General features: G+C 49.6%; 1 protein-coding gene across 1 annotated transcript; it reads left to right on the top strand.

Moving 5' to 3' along the window:
• Positions 1–978: 978 nt before the first annotated feature.
• Positions 979–2,187, top strand: LOC117594796 (basic proline-rich protein-like; the record flags this gene model as incomplete). The annotated part of the gene is made up of 1 exon (XM_034293759.1): positions 979–2,187. A coding segment is annotated over one exon (1,209 nt), but the record flags the coding sequence as incomplete, so codon positions are not given.
• Positions 2,188–13,940: the final 11,753 nt, after the last annotated feature.

The following is a 13,940-nucleotide window of genomic DNA, read 5'->3' as shown; positions in this document are numbered from 1 at the left end:
CCTCAGCCGCCAGCTCCTCCCGCTGCCCAGTGGCCGCAGCCGCCAGCTCCTCCCGCTGCCCAGTGGCCTCCGCCGCCAGCTCCTCCCGCTGCCCAGTGGCCGCAGCCGCCAGCTCCTCCCGCTGCCCAGTGGCCTCCGCCGCCAGCTCCTCCCGCTGCCCAGTGGCCTCCGCCGCCAGCTCCACCCGCTGCCCAGTGGCCTCAGCCGCCAGCTCCACCCGCTGCCCAGTGGCCTCAGCCGCCAGCTCCTCCCGCTGCCCAGTGGCCTCAGCCGCCAGCTCCTCCCGCTGCCCAGTGGCCTCAGCCGCCAGCTCCACCCGCTGCCCAGTGGCCTCAGCCGCCAGCTCCACCCGCTGCCCAGTGGCCTCAGCCGCCAGCTCCTCCCGCTGCCCTGTTTTCGCCGCCGCCAGGACCCGCCGTGGACTGGCCGCCGCCCGGGCCCGCGGATGACTGGCCGCCTCCGCCCGGGCCCGCGGATGACTGGCCGCCGCCGCCCGGGCCCGCGGATGACTGGCCGCCGCCGCCCGGGCCCGCGGATGACTGGCCGCCGCCGCCCGGGTCCGCGGATGACTGGCCGCCGCCGCCCGGGCCCGCGGATGACTGGCCGCCGCCACCGCCCGGGCCCGCGGATGACTGGCCGCCGCCGCCCGAGCCAGCGGATGACTGGTCGCCGCCGCCCGGGGCCGTGGATGACTGGCCGCCGCCGCCCGAGCCAGCGGTTGACTGGCCGCCCGAGGCCACGGATGACTGGCCGCCGCCGCACGAGGCCGCGGATGACTGGCCGCCGCCCGAGCCCGCGGTGGACTGGCCGCCTTGTCCCGCAGCGCCTTCACCTGCCCAGGAGCCCCCGCATCGTCCTACGGCGCCCTCGCCTGTCCCGGCCTCAGCGGCGCCCTCGCCTGTCCCGGCCTCAGCGGCGCCCTCGCCTGTCCCGGCCTCAGCGGCGCCCTCGCCTGTCCCGGCTCTCCCTGAACCTCCGCCGGCTCTCCCTGACCCTCCGCCGGCTTCCCTGTCTCCGGCTCCTTCGCCGGCTCTCCCACAGGGTTCTGACCCTCCGCCGGCTCCCCCGGCTCCTGCTCCTCCACCGGCTCCTATTCCCCCGCCGGCTCCCCCGTCTCCTGCTCCTCCGCCGGCTCCTGCTCCCCCGCCGGCCGTCAACCCTCCGCCGGCTCCCCCGGCTCCTGCTCCTCCGCCGGCTGCCGACCTGCTGCCGGCTCCTATTCCTCCGCCGGCTCCCCTGTCTCCTATGCCTCCGCCGGCTCCCCCGGCTCCTACTCCTCCGCCGGCTCTTCCGCCGGCTCCGGACCCTCCGCCGGCTCCCCCGGCTCCTGCTCCTCCGCCGGCTGCCGACCTGCCGCCGGCTCCTATTCCTCCGCCGGCTCCCCCGTCTCCTATTCCTCTGCCGGCTCCTATTCCTCCGCCGGCTCCCCCGGCTCCTACTCCTCCCCCAGCTCTCCCGCCGGCTCCGGACCCTCCGCCGGCTTCCCCGGCTCCTGCTCCTCCACCGGCTCCTATTCCCCCGCCGGCTCCCCCGTCTCCTATTCCTCTGCCTGCTCCTATTCCTCCGCCAGCTCCCCCGGCTCCTACTCCTCCGCCGGCTCTTCCGCCGGCTCCGGACCCTCCGCCGGCTCTTCCGCCGACTCTTCCGCCGGCTCCGGACCCACCGCCGGCCCTTCCGCCGGCTCCGGACCCTCCGCCGGCTCCCCAGGCTCCTGCTCCTCCACCGGCTCCTGCTCCTCCGCCGGCTCCCCCATCTCCTGCTCCTCCGCCGGCTCCTACTCCTCCGCCGGCTCTTCCGCCGGCTCCTGACCCTCCGCCGGTTTCCCCATCTCCTGCTCCTCCGCCGGCTCTTCCGCCGGCTCTGGACCCTCCGCCGCCTCCCCCGGCTCCTGCTCCTCCGCCGGCTCCTATTCCCCCGCCGGCTCCCCCGTCTCCTACTCCTCCGCCGGCTCTCCCGCCGGCTCCGGACCCTCCGCCGCCTCCCCCGGCTCCTGCTCCTCCGCCGGCTCCTATTCCCCCGCCGGCTCCCCCGTCTCCTACTCCTCCGCCGGCTCTCCCGCCGGCTCCGGACCCTCCGCCGCCTCCGCCGGCTCCTACTCCTCCGCCGGCTCTTCCGCCGGCTCCTGACCCTCCGCCGGTTTCCCCATCTCCTGCTCCTCCGCCGGCTCTCCCGGCTCCTGCTCCTCCGCCGGCTGTCGACCCTCCGCCGGTTCCCCCGGCTCCTGCTTCTCCGCCGGCTGTCGACCCGCCGCCGGCTCTCCTGCCGGTTCCTGTCCCTCCGCCGGCTCTCCCGTCTCCTGACCCTCTGCCTCCCTGGCCTGTCCCTGCGGCTCCGCCTCCCCGGCCTGTGCCGGCGGCTCCGGGCGCTGAGCCTCCGCCGGTCCGGGTGTGGTCGTCCCGGTCTTGCGGTCGGGAGCCCGCGCCTTTGGGGGGGGGTACTGTCACGTCCTGGCTGTGCCCCTAGCCATCTCTGCGCTGGGCTCGGGGCATAGCCAGGACAGGACAGGAGGTGGCCTTTAGCCACCTCTACTCCTTTTTTTGGTTTCCCCAATTGGAGGCAGGTGTTAGTCATTGCCTCCAATTGGGGACCCTATTTAAGTTTAGTTTGTAGGCCCCAAGGCGTGGTTCATTTTGGTTTTGTGTATCCTGTGTAAGGAAGACCCACGTCACTGGTTGCTGCCTTTTTGTTTGTTGGAGTCCTTCTTTCTTTTGTTTGATTAAACATGGATTACCTTCCCTACCTCTACTCTGCGCCTGTGTCCTTTCCACCCCACGACCGTGACAGACACTATTACTTGTTTTAGTAGTAAAGCTTAGAATTTGTGACATGGGGCACTGGGCAGGGTTTGATTTTCTTCAAGACCTTTTAAGATCTTTTATGCCTGCTGTTGTAGGCTGACAAGACAGTGGAAGTGTATGAGACACGCTGCATGGGGGCTGGTTCACACAACAATGACTTTCAGACAGACATAACAAGGCTGTTCTGTTTGTTTACCTCTCTACAGTACGCCTCAGTGTCTGGACTCTGGCTTGATCGAGTTTATCTGAGATGGGAAGCAAAGAGAAAGCATGTGTGCGTGCGTGTGTGTGTGTGTGTGTGTGTATGTGCGCGTGTACCATACCTGAAGGGTCAGACAGGGCCAGCTGCTCTGAGGTGACGGAGTGAAACTCCCACATGCTTCTTTTCTGAACCATGACCTTAAACATGGGAGGGAAGATGAGGGAGGGCAGAGAGCTAGGGAATGAAGGAGGGAGAGAGTGGAGAGGTAGGTAGTGAAGGAGGAGAGGAGGAAGAAGGGGGAAGGAGCGAGGGAGAGTTGGAGGATGAGAGGAGGGGGCAAACAGAAGGAAGGGAGAGAGAATGAAAGAGAGAAGGAAAGAGAGACGGAAGAAAGTGGAAAAGGTGGGAGGTAGCGAAGCCAGTTTTCTGTAAAGAAGCAAGACTAGGCCCAGTTAAATGTTCATATTATGAAAATATATACTGTATATACAGTATTTGCCTATTGTTTGTAACTATATATACATATGTGGTATTACTGCACAAATTATGCCCTAGCTTTACAGGCCTTTTTCCCACACACACAGACACACCCACCCACGTACAAAGCGCCAGCCACCCACCGTTTGCTGTTTGTTTAATATGGCATTTCAGTGTGAGGACAGTCCAGTAAATCCTGCTCCCATCTTTATATGGGCAGGCTAAGGCATAGAACTAACACACACACGCACGCGCGCGCGCGCGCGCACACACACACACACACAGTCGGTGAGAACCCTGAGATTGTTGCCAACCCCATTCCCCAGGCACCGTTCACACAGAGAGCTGCAATGCCATCTACTCTCTCCTCCTTCTGAACTCACTCACCTCGTCTTGTTCTTCACCTCTCCTCTTTAACTCTTCTCCACCAGTCTGTCTGTAGATCTTAACACCGAGCGAGAAAGAACAGACTCCTTTCTGTTCTGGGGAAAGTGTATGCGTTTTTATCTGTAAGACCAATAGCTCCCTGCTCTACGTTAGCTTTAAGATGTCAGTTAGCCAATAAATATTCCAAAAGCGAGGTTGCAGTTCGAATGAGGCATTTGAAAACCTTTTAAGGGCAGTGGGGTCTGTCTGCTATAGTAACAGCCAGACAGATATCCTTTAGGCTTGTATAACCAATATATTTACAGGTTGTTACCAGGTAGCATCAAATTGAACTAATAAACAGAATGCTCAAATATTTTTATAAATATCTTATCATACACACACACATACTCTTTAAATATACTCATTACATAAACACTAACTCGACCTTAAAACATACCTTCCAGCTGTGTTTTTACTTAGGGTAATACTATGTATTTTATTTGAGATTTTATAGAAAAAGTGTTTATTTTCAAATGTTTTATCATTGTTTCAGTATTGTAGTTTGTCTAATATTGTTTACTATTTTAATTTATGTAGTTCTTCCAATTTGGAAAGCACTTTTAAAATATATCGTCTTTAAAAAACATGCTCTATAAACATTGTTTGATTTTACCCACTCTATTCTACACTAGGCCCTAAACATTTCCCTGCTAACTGGGAAAACCTCCAGGAATAACATGGGACAGTGCTGGAGATATACAGGGACAATATTAGGCAAAGTACGGAACACCCTTGGCAGACTTTTTAATGTGTTGCTTCTGTTGCTCTTGGCAAACACTCATGATTCACCCTTCTCTGCTCAGTTCTCACCTCATGTGTTTGATGTGTTTACATGTGTGTGTGAGTGTGTGTGTGTACAGTCAACCAACCCAAAGAAGCCTTCAGAAACCTGGGAAAGATTAACACCAACAACATATATTGAGGGAGAATTCTGAGTGAGCAGGAGAGTGATGTCATTGACAACTTATTACTGCTTATTATTCAATCACCACCTGCAGCCTTGGTGAAGAGAAAGCACATGTCCAGTGAACCCTGTAGAAAGAGGGGGTGGGTGAGAAAGAAAGCAAATGTTCAATGAACCGTGCGCAGAGAGCAAAAACTGTGGTTATGCATTTCGATGTGACACTTAAATAGGAGGGGGCTGGGGGTGGGGTTGAGAGGGAGTCTCCAGAATTGACCAGGGATTGTCCAATGTTAACCATGCATTGTGCTTGTGGCCAGTGGTAGTTTCTGCTCAGTTCAGATCAGCTGATATATTCCCATGTAGCAACATCACTAAGGAGCAGATGGCATTTGCTAGTGAAGACTTCAGGGGCTTACCAGAACTGCTTATAGTTAGTTCATGGTCAACAGACCCACAAGTGTAAAAACCACTGAAATGTTTTATCATAGTTGACGTGACTGAACCAAAAGAGACCCATTTCCTATAAACACATGGCTGCAGCATTCCCTTTAGCTTGAAATGAAACACCACAATAAGAGGCTTAAATCAAAGTGTTTATAACAGTGTCTGAAGCTTGTCCATTCCAACTATTCAAACATAACTCACGGACGCAAAAGCAGCTAAAAAGTAAAAGGGCATAAAGGACACCCCAAAAGCTCAGCGATTAGCTCTTAGTGCTTAGCATTCCCACCTGAATACTAAGGAGCTCTAACCAACCCAACCTCTCTCTAACATTATGCTAAGCTATGCTACTGTAGTTATGCTGGCAAGTGTAGGAAGGGGTAAGAGGTGTAGGAGGGCTTGTGACCATGTGTGGATGGAGAATCCCCTTCACAATGGAGTGCGTCAGAAAGCTAAGCTAGTCTAAGCCCATGGCACTCTGTTTATAGAGGTCATTTACAGTAAAAAGTATAATGCCCTGTAGGCTGTTTGTTGCTAAGACACTACAGCCTTTAAGAAAAACTCAACAGACTGAACAGTATGTGGGTCACACTTAGGATTTTAACACACTTACTTCACCAGATAAATTTACTGAGAACACATTTACAGCAACCATCTGGGAGTAATTATAGTTAACTGGTCTTATCAGGTACAGAACAAAAACTTTGGGGGATTTGATCTGGCAACTTTCGGTTGCTGGTCATATGCTTTAACCGCTTGGTTACCTGCCACCCGTAGGGCCGGTTTTGAGGACACTAGGCCTGATTGCTTAATGTGTGTACGCAAAACCGCCCCATAATGTGTACCCTGATGTATAAACATACACATAAACACTTTGTGCCAAGATGACACCAAGATGCCTTAGCAGCTACATGCAGCATTCCCTGTTCTTCCCATTAACCAGCTAGAATGAATTCCATACCAGGACCAACACTGATTCTCATGGTAAGTAATGCCACAGAGAGCGGATCTAAAGCGGATTACCATTCAGTGTAATTATTATACTGACAGACAAGACCCACACGTTCACTGCTCTTTAACATGACAACCTGAGTCCAAATTAAAATAGCCTTGAATTGGGTCACTAAACAGAAACCGTTTTTTTAGAGATTAAGTAAAGAACTACTCTAGTTCATATTTAATTATTTGTTTATAATAATGCAGCCATGTGATATATTCCAAATCATTGGTGTTTTTTTTTCTCCATCTGGGGTCTGAATGGGGTAATTTGTTATGGTTTAATAAAGCTGCTGTTTTTCTTGGGTCAGAGCCGCCAACCGGCTAATTGCTTTTTAATCACATCATATGGAAACTCCAGCCGACTCAAACTGAACGCTGTAATACACAGGTGGAGCACTGACATTTTGACACCAGGTTTGTCTTGTGTGTGTGAGTATGTGTGGGTAGGTGTGTGTGTGTGAATGTGTGGGTAGGTGTGTGTGGGTGTGTGTGGGTAGGTTTTTAGACTCAGGGTGTAGTTTGAGCTCTGTGCTGCAAAAAACTGAAGTGTGTTAGTATTAGCCCAACTCTGCTTTCATTACAAAGAAAAACATGTCGCTTGATTTTCCCTCATTAGCCTGTGATCAGACTGACAGACAGTCTCTGTAGGGGTTAGGGTGTAGGGGGAGTGTATAGTGCAATAAGCAGGGCTGCTTATGAACAGAATTAGGTTTTAATTTACGTAATTTAGCAGACACTCTTATCTTGAGTGAGCTACAGGGGAGTCTGAATACATGTCCACGTTTTTCATAATGATCTCCCAGGGGAATCAAACCTACAACCCTTGTGTTGTAAGAGCCATTTTTTACCAACTGAACTATACAAGGCCAAGCTTACCAGTGGGTACCAGATGGGTGTCATACACAGTAAGAATTACTTGGGACCTACAGTCCATCGAATCCACAGGAGAAAAGTCCTTGTCAACAGATTTAACAACTTACAGGGCTCGTCTCAAACAAGCGTTTTGGTTTATTGTGTAAAAACATTTTAAAAAGGGAGCGGATCTTGATGAATGAAAAGAACATGGCGTTCTGAGTCTGTTGAACACATGTGTGCGCGCATCCGCACACACTCACACGCATACATGCAAACACACACACACCCAACCATACACACACCTGCAACCAAGCTGGAGGAAGAACAGTGGAACAATACATCCCTAGGAAGAACACAGAGTAATAATCATAAAAGCCTGGCAGGAAGGAGTCCAACTGGGCCTGAGTGACCATTCAAACAGGCTGCTCATGGCTCAGAGCCTGGTTCGGCTGCACACACACACACGCACACCACAATAAAGATTTGGAACCAACACACATGCTTGGCGTCTCACATTCTGCTGGAGTGTCTAAAATAAAACCATAATCAGGCAGTATTTTCCTAACTTTTTCCTTCTCCGGACAGAAGACAGGATTTGGCACTACAACTCGCTAGCGTGTGTGTAAAACAAGTTCCTTTCTTTGGTTTAAATATAGTTCTGTGGTGGGATGTTTGGCAGTGCGTGTGCATGTGTGTGTGCGTGTGTGCGTGCGTGTGTGTGTACATCTCTGGCAGAGCTGCGTTCTAATATTTTGATTGTAGTGTGATATCTATGCTGGCGTAAGCAGAGCTTTTTTCATTGTGGCTATGCAGCTGGGGAGGGAAAACGCTTCACTGCAACACTGAGGGTTTCTCTACACCCCTCAGAACCCTTGATGGTCCTCACAAGGCCTGATCAGAGAGCCAGGGGAGACACAGCATGTAGATGCTAGATGACCATGAACTGTACCGGAGCTTTAGGAAACACAGAACTCTGGGAAGGCTAATGTCTTCACATAACATGCTGTTGTTGAACGCAGAAGTTGCTAACCATCCAAAAATAGGCCTCACACCCTGCTCTTTGCAGCGGTACGGCAGGGCTGGCCATGGCGGAACGGCAGATGGGGAAAAAAACTGAGCGAAAAGCCAATCAGAGCATAGCGGAAAGCTTGTAGGAGGTACCACAGTACTGAATAGACCATAACCTAATGAACACATTGGACGAACAGCTATTTACAAGAAGGCAAGGAAATTTCTGTCACCCTCAAGTTCTATCAAGGCAATATAAGAAAAAATATTGCGCGGTCAAGGAGTCTTAGACAGACAGTTTTCCTCCATTTGATAATACGTCATTCATATTTAATAGTGCTAGCTTTTGCTATCAACCAAAATTAAATACTAGCTACTTGCTAGCTGGACTCTCTATGGGATGATTTCAGCTGCATCCCGTTGCCAATAGCGGAATGGCAAGCGATTTCACCGCCTATGTGTAAATCAAATGACTAAATCAAACTGCGTGCAAGACCTGCCCCGGACAAGTTTTCAGTGATGAAATCCCAGCTTTGACAGCTAGGTGCTGAACTATAAGGCTCCTCAATTAAAAAATATATGTATATTTATTAGTAAACAACATACATTTTTTTTTCATAATAAATGTTTCCTCAAGGAAATTGATGTTGAACAGGTAGTCAAGTTTCTTTGGCATGAGTGTAAAATAGGTGATTGTTCGACATTTGGGGGACTGTCGATCTTGAGTCTCATTGGTGTGTGTGTGGGTTTATGTGTGGAGCAACACAGAAGGTTCAGACAAAAGGTTCAGACAGAAGGCATTACCTGCTGTAATCATAGCAGGTAATTATATCTTCTATTTATACTTTATCCATTGTGTCTGACTCTGAAGGCTTTCTAATGTCAATATTCAGACTGGCCTGGCTGAGCTAGCGTAAGTCAAGAAAACAGTTCTCCTTCATGACTCAGAGTGACTACAGGAGTGCCAGTGTAGGAAGCTGGAAAACCAAATCAAGGCTGACACATTGTCTTGGATACAGTACATTTGGGACCAGTAACAACGTGTCCACCAACGTTACTGTTCTCAAGCCTGACTGAGCAGCTATATTTCTGTGAGGTTTTCGATTAACCTATTCCCTGGGTAAAACAAACAAAATAGCACAGCCATTAAAATGTCCTGGATCTTGAGAGTTTCACTGCTGTCATGGACTCTTCTGGTTTGACCTCTGACCCTGTCGTGTTACCATGGCTAGTAATGTATTTCAATTTGTGTTTATTTTCTGAAGTGGAACACAAAGGGGACATTTGTCTGTTGCAGGTGTTGAGGGGCTGTGTGTGTGTGTGTGTATGTGTCTTTGTGCACGTCTAGGTGTGTGTGTGTGTTTATGTGCGTGGTAGTATGCAGGTTATAGGACTCTAGAGGCTACATGGTCTGGCAGCAGAGAAAGACCAGAAGCAGTTTTAACTTCCTGCATTGTTGTTTTTTGTGGAACAGAACTTCAAATGCTATTAAAAGCCAGCTGCTAAGCTCAGCTACCCACACACACACACACACACACACACACACCAGTACATTACCATGTCATTTTTGTGTGTTTTGTACTTGATGCTTAGGGACACAATTTTTACAAGAGAAGCATCAATTTAACACTAAATTGGCCTCATTAGCCTACTGGAAGTTTTACTGAAACCAGTCAGAATAAATGCCCAAACAGTCTATAATTTCTACGTGTAACCTTGTTGCACAAACACAGTTTTTCCACCTGTGGGATCAGCCATGGTAACCTTGTGCCGGAAAGAAGGGTAGGATAGCTTGCCCTTACCCAGACAGACCTCAGCGTGACGGGCTGTGAAAGAGGATGGGCTGGGGCAGGATAATGATTAGTGGTTGGTTCAGCCCACGTTGGCAAGTGCAGTGGGCGGGGATGCCTAGGTTCTGGAATGTGAATGTCAGAGGGTTGATTCTCTCTCACAATAGTGTCTTTATCTTTGCTCCACAGCAGTCCCTCTTACTTAAGGTGCCCTCAGGTCCGCCAGCCTGTATGCCTATCTCTGCACGTCTCCCTGACACAACTACCCCCCTTACTACATCTAGCTGGGCACAAAAGTAAATGACAGAGTTCGTTCAGTATAGTCAATAGGCCACTTCCAAGCAGCATTCCTTGGAAAAAATAAAAGAAACATGGCCTCGTGTTTGTCTTTTATAAGACGCTGGGAACAAACTAAAAACATTTGAATTTGTTAATTTAATTACCGGCATGACAAATGAGCTGCCGACCAGAGCTGTCGAACTCGGAGAGTTATCTGCCATCAGAGTATGTTGCCCATTTACCTGATTAACCTCGTCGGTCTGAGGGACTCTCTGTGAGTTCCTCAAAAAACAAAACATGCAGATACTTTAATGTACCTGCACAACCATCTCTTGTGTTTAGTCTCACAATAAGGTGCTTTAGAACACGACAATAGAAGAAGTGCTTATTGCTGGGTTTTAGACACTGTGTCCTGGGACTTCATATGAACCGCCAGGCAGAAGAAACATTGCCTTCTAACGATTAATGTGTGAATGTCCAACTGAGAGGGGTCCTTCTGGTGTCTGTCTCTGCCATCAGAGCCTGTAGTCCATTTACCTAATTAACATAGACCGCTCTCCCTTTCTCTGCCTACATCTCTCGCTCTCTCTCTGATGGATGGGAGGGGAGAGGGAGGAGGAGGGGAGAGGGAGGAGGAGGGGGGAGTGAGCAAGTAGGAAAGAGAAAGAGAGTGATGGAGGAGGAGAGCGACAGAAAAAGGCAATCACAGCAGAAGAGCTGAGGGGGATGGGGTGCGAAGGGTGGGCTGGGGGAACCAGACAGAAACACAACCATAGGGGAGGAAAGGAAGGAAGGAAGACACCAGCAGCAGGAAGCTGGGTTTTTAGAAACAGGGGACATTAGACAGGAGATGAAGGAGGAAATGTGATGAGAAAGACAGAAGAGGGAGAGCGGGTGAGAGGGTGAGCAAGGCAGAGGGGTTTAAGGCAGAGTGTAAGGAGGAGGGAGACGGGGATGTAACAGCAGCAGTAACATCTTCGGACAGGTTCCCAAAAGAGAGTGACATCATGGGATGAGTCACTTCATGCCTCAGCACAGGTATGACATCATCTGGACCCAACTTTTCAGAAGTTATCAACAACCATTGAATCCATTTTGATATCAATTTATATTCAAGTAACCCTATCCAAAAGGTAAAAAACACATACCTTGAAGTTTGGCCCAGGTTAGGTTAACACACACATCCACTATCTAACCGCAAGTCACTCTGGATGAAATAGTTTGTTAAAAGATTCAAATGCAAAATGTAATGCAGTACATTTCAGAAGCAAGCAATCAGAGTCATCTACAGTAAGAGCATTCACACTGAACTCCACTTACATATACAGTATATACATAATAGATGAATAAGCTCTGACATCCGCCTGGCATCGTGAATTCAAATGGGACTAGCATTGAAGCACTTACATTAATGTAATCGGATTTACTTCATTTGTTGTGTATTGTGTATGTGTTTAATGGGTGTATGTTTGTTGTGCCTGGGTATGTATATGTGTATGATATGTGCATGTGCGTGTAGTGTATGTGGACGTTTGTTGTTCCTGGCCAAGCATTTATGGCCCCTACTGCAGATGAGAAGAGATCAGAGAGGAGAAAGATCGTGCTCAGACGAGACGGTCATTATCATGCACATAATAATCATAAATCAGGCATACATGTACGTACACACACACACACACACACACACATCATAAATCCTCATCTTGTTCTGTCCTGTCCTTGAGTCCTGAGAGGAATACTGAAGAGCCTCCATCCCACTGGCTCCTCCTATTAACCCTATTGTTAATATGGGAGTGTGTGTGCGTGTGTCTAACCATTTTGCCAATTGTCCCACCTTTATAGGATTTATTAGTGTCTTCATCACAAAACACTGAGAATGCAACAAGATCAATAATTCATTGGTCTAATATGATACATCAGTCAGAGAACAAGGACACACACACCACCAGGACACACACACCACCAGGACACACACACCACCAGGACACACACACACACCACCAGGACACACACACCACCAGGACACACACACCACCAGGACACACACACACACACCACCAGGACACACACACCACCAGGACACACACACACACCACCAGGACACACACACCACCAGGACACACACACACACAGTACTTAAGCTGTTGACCAAACTGCACTTTAGTGCTCAGGGACTTGCTCTGGGTTTCACTAGGAGCAGCTCACCTCACACAAACATGTAAAGACGCAGGGTGTGTGCGTGCGTGCGTGTGTGAAAGAGAGAGAGGGCTCTGATTCATGTTGCTCTAGATTGGTGAAACTTGTTCATTATTGATGGGCTGGAACTGAAATGAGACCTGGTTTGGTGAACCTGACGCCACAACATCATCCTCTCTTATCACCCAGCTCTGCTCTCTCTGGCTTACCGCTGCAGTAGCCCGACAACTGGAAGTATCCAACCCCCTGTGCACAATCATTTTTGAAGTACACACAGTCATTGTCTTTTCAACCATGTCTTTTCAATTTCTTTTCAACCGGACGGACAACAATTCAATGTCTTGTACTGGTACGGAATGCTTTGGCTGTCTAATCAAATGCCTAGGCTGAGACAGTCTTGACGTTCAGAGCCAATTGCTCACAGCTTGCTACAATCCACCCGGTCCAATCTTATTACCCGGCAAACCCCAGCCTGATGACTGGTCCGACCCACAAACCCACAGCACAATTCATCCTGAACCAAAAACAAACGCCAGCATTCCCGCAGGGAACACAAACTTAAGCATGCATCTGGAAACTGTGCTTCATCATTTCACTCTGTGTGTATTTATCTGTCTCGCTCTACAAAGACAGCAAGCGTTGGCCTCTGGGAAGGACCACGAAGTCAGTCAGCAGCCCTGACCAGTTATGGTTGAGAACTGTTGGTTTAGTAACAGTGCCTAAACGCTGGGGGCTTTGCACATCCCTCACCAAGTCCAGGAGTTGTACGTGTTGATTGTACAGTACAAATACGACACACGGGTGACAATGATAGAGAGCTAAGAACTAAAGAAAACTGAAATAGTCATCTTTCCCAAAGAACAAAATCCGACATTTCCATAGCAACCGTTTGTTTTTCTCAAAGCTGACTACAATTTCCAACAGCGCCATTTTCCATATTTAGCCTATATGAGTGTGGTTGTAGGTTTATTATGCAGTTCTTTAAGTCCATGAAAATACAGATATGCCAAAAGAAAAATTTATATATGAAGATAATGCGTTGATATCCTTTACCTACTTTGGCTGAGAAGTCATATTCAAAGATGACATTTTGAAATGTCAAATGTCAGAGAACAAGAATGTTTAACATGCATGAGTGTGTGTGATTGCTGGCCTTGCGTGGACACACACTTTGATGTCTGAAACACATACACAGTTCTGAAACCACCGCCAGCTGGAACCGATCAAAGACTGCCTTTACATTCCCACTACAAGGCACGGAAAGGTTAAACAGTTAAACACCACAACACAGTGTTACACAGTGCTGAATATCACTAAGACCACTGGTTATGATCCAACCAGTGAATCAAAGACTGAATGTGTATAACAGTTTGACCATCTAACGGTTTGACCATCTAACGGTTTGACCATCTAACGGTTTGACCATCTCTAACGGTATAAACACGTGGGAGTTACTGTGACTAAATGTATATCAGTTTGGTAACTGTAAACCTGCTGTGTCACTCTAACAACACACAACTCTAAACCAATCTCTTGTGGACACACTCACAAACACCTAAAAC

Source organism: Esox lucius, chromosome 8 (genome assembly GCF_011004845.1).
Source record: "Esox lucius isolate fEsoLuc1 chromosome 8, fEsoLuc1.pri, whole genome shotgun sequence".
Classification (NCBI taxonomy): domain Eukaryota; kingdom Metazoa; phylum Chordata; class Actinopteri; order Esociformes; family Esocidae; genus Esox; species Esox lucius.
This window is presented reverse-complemented; position numbering and strand designations above follow the sequence as displayed.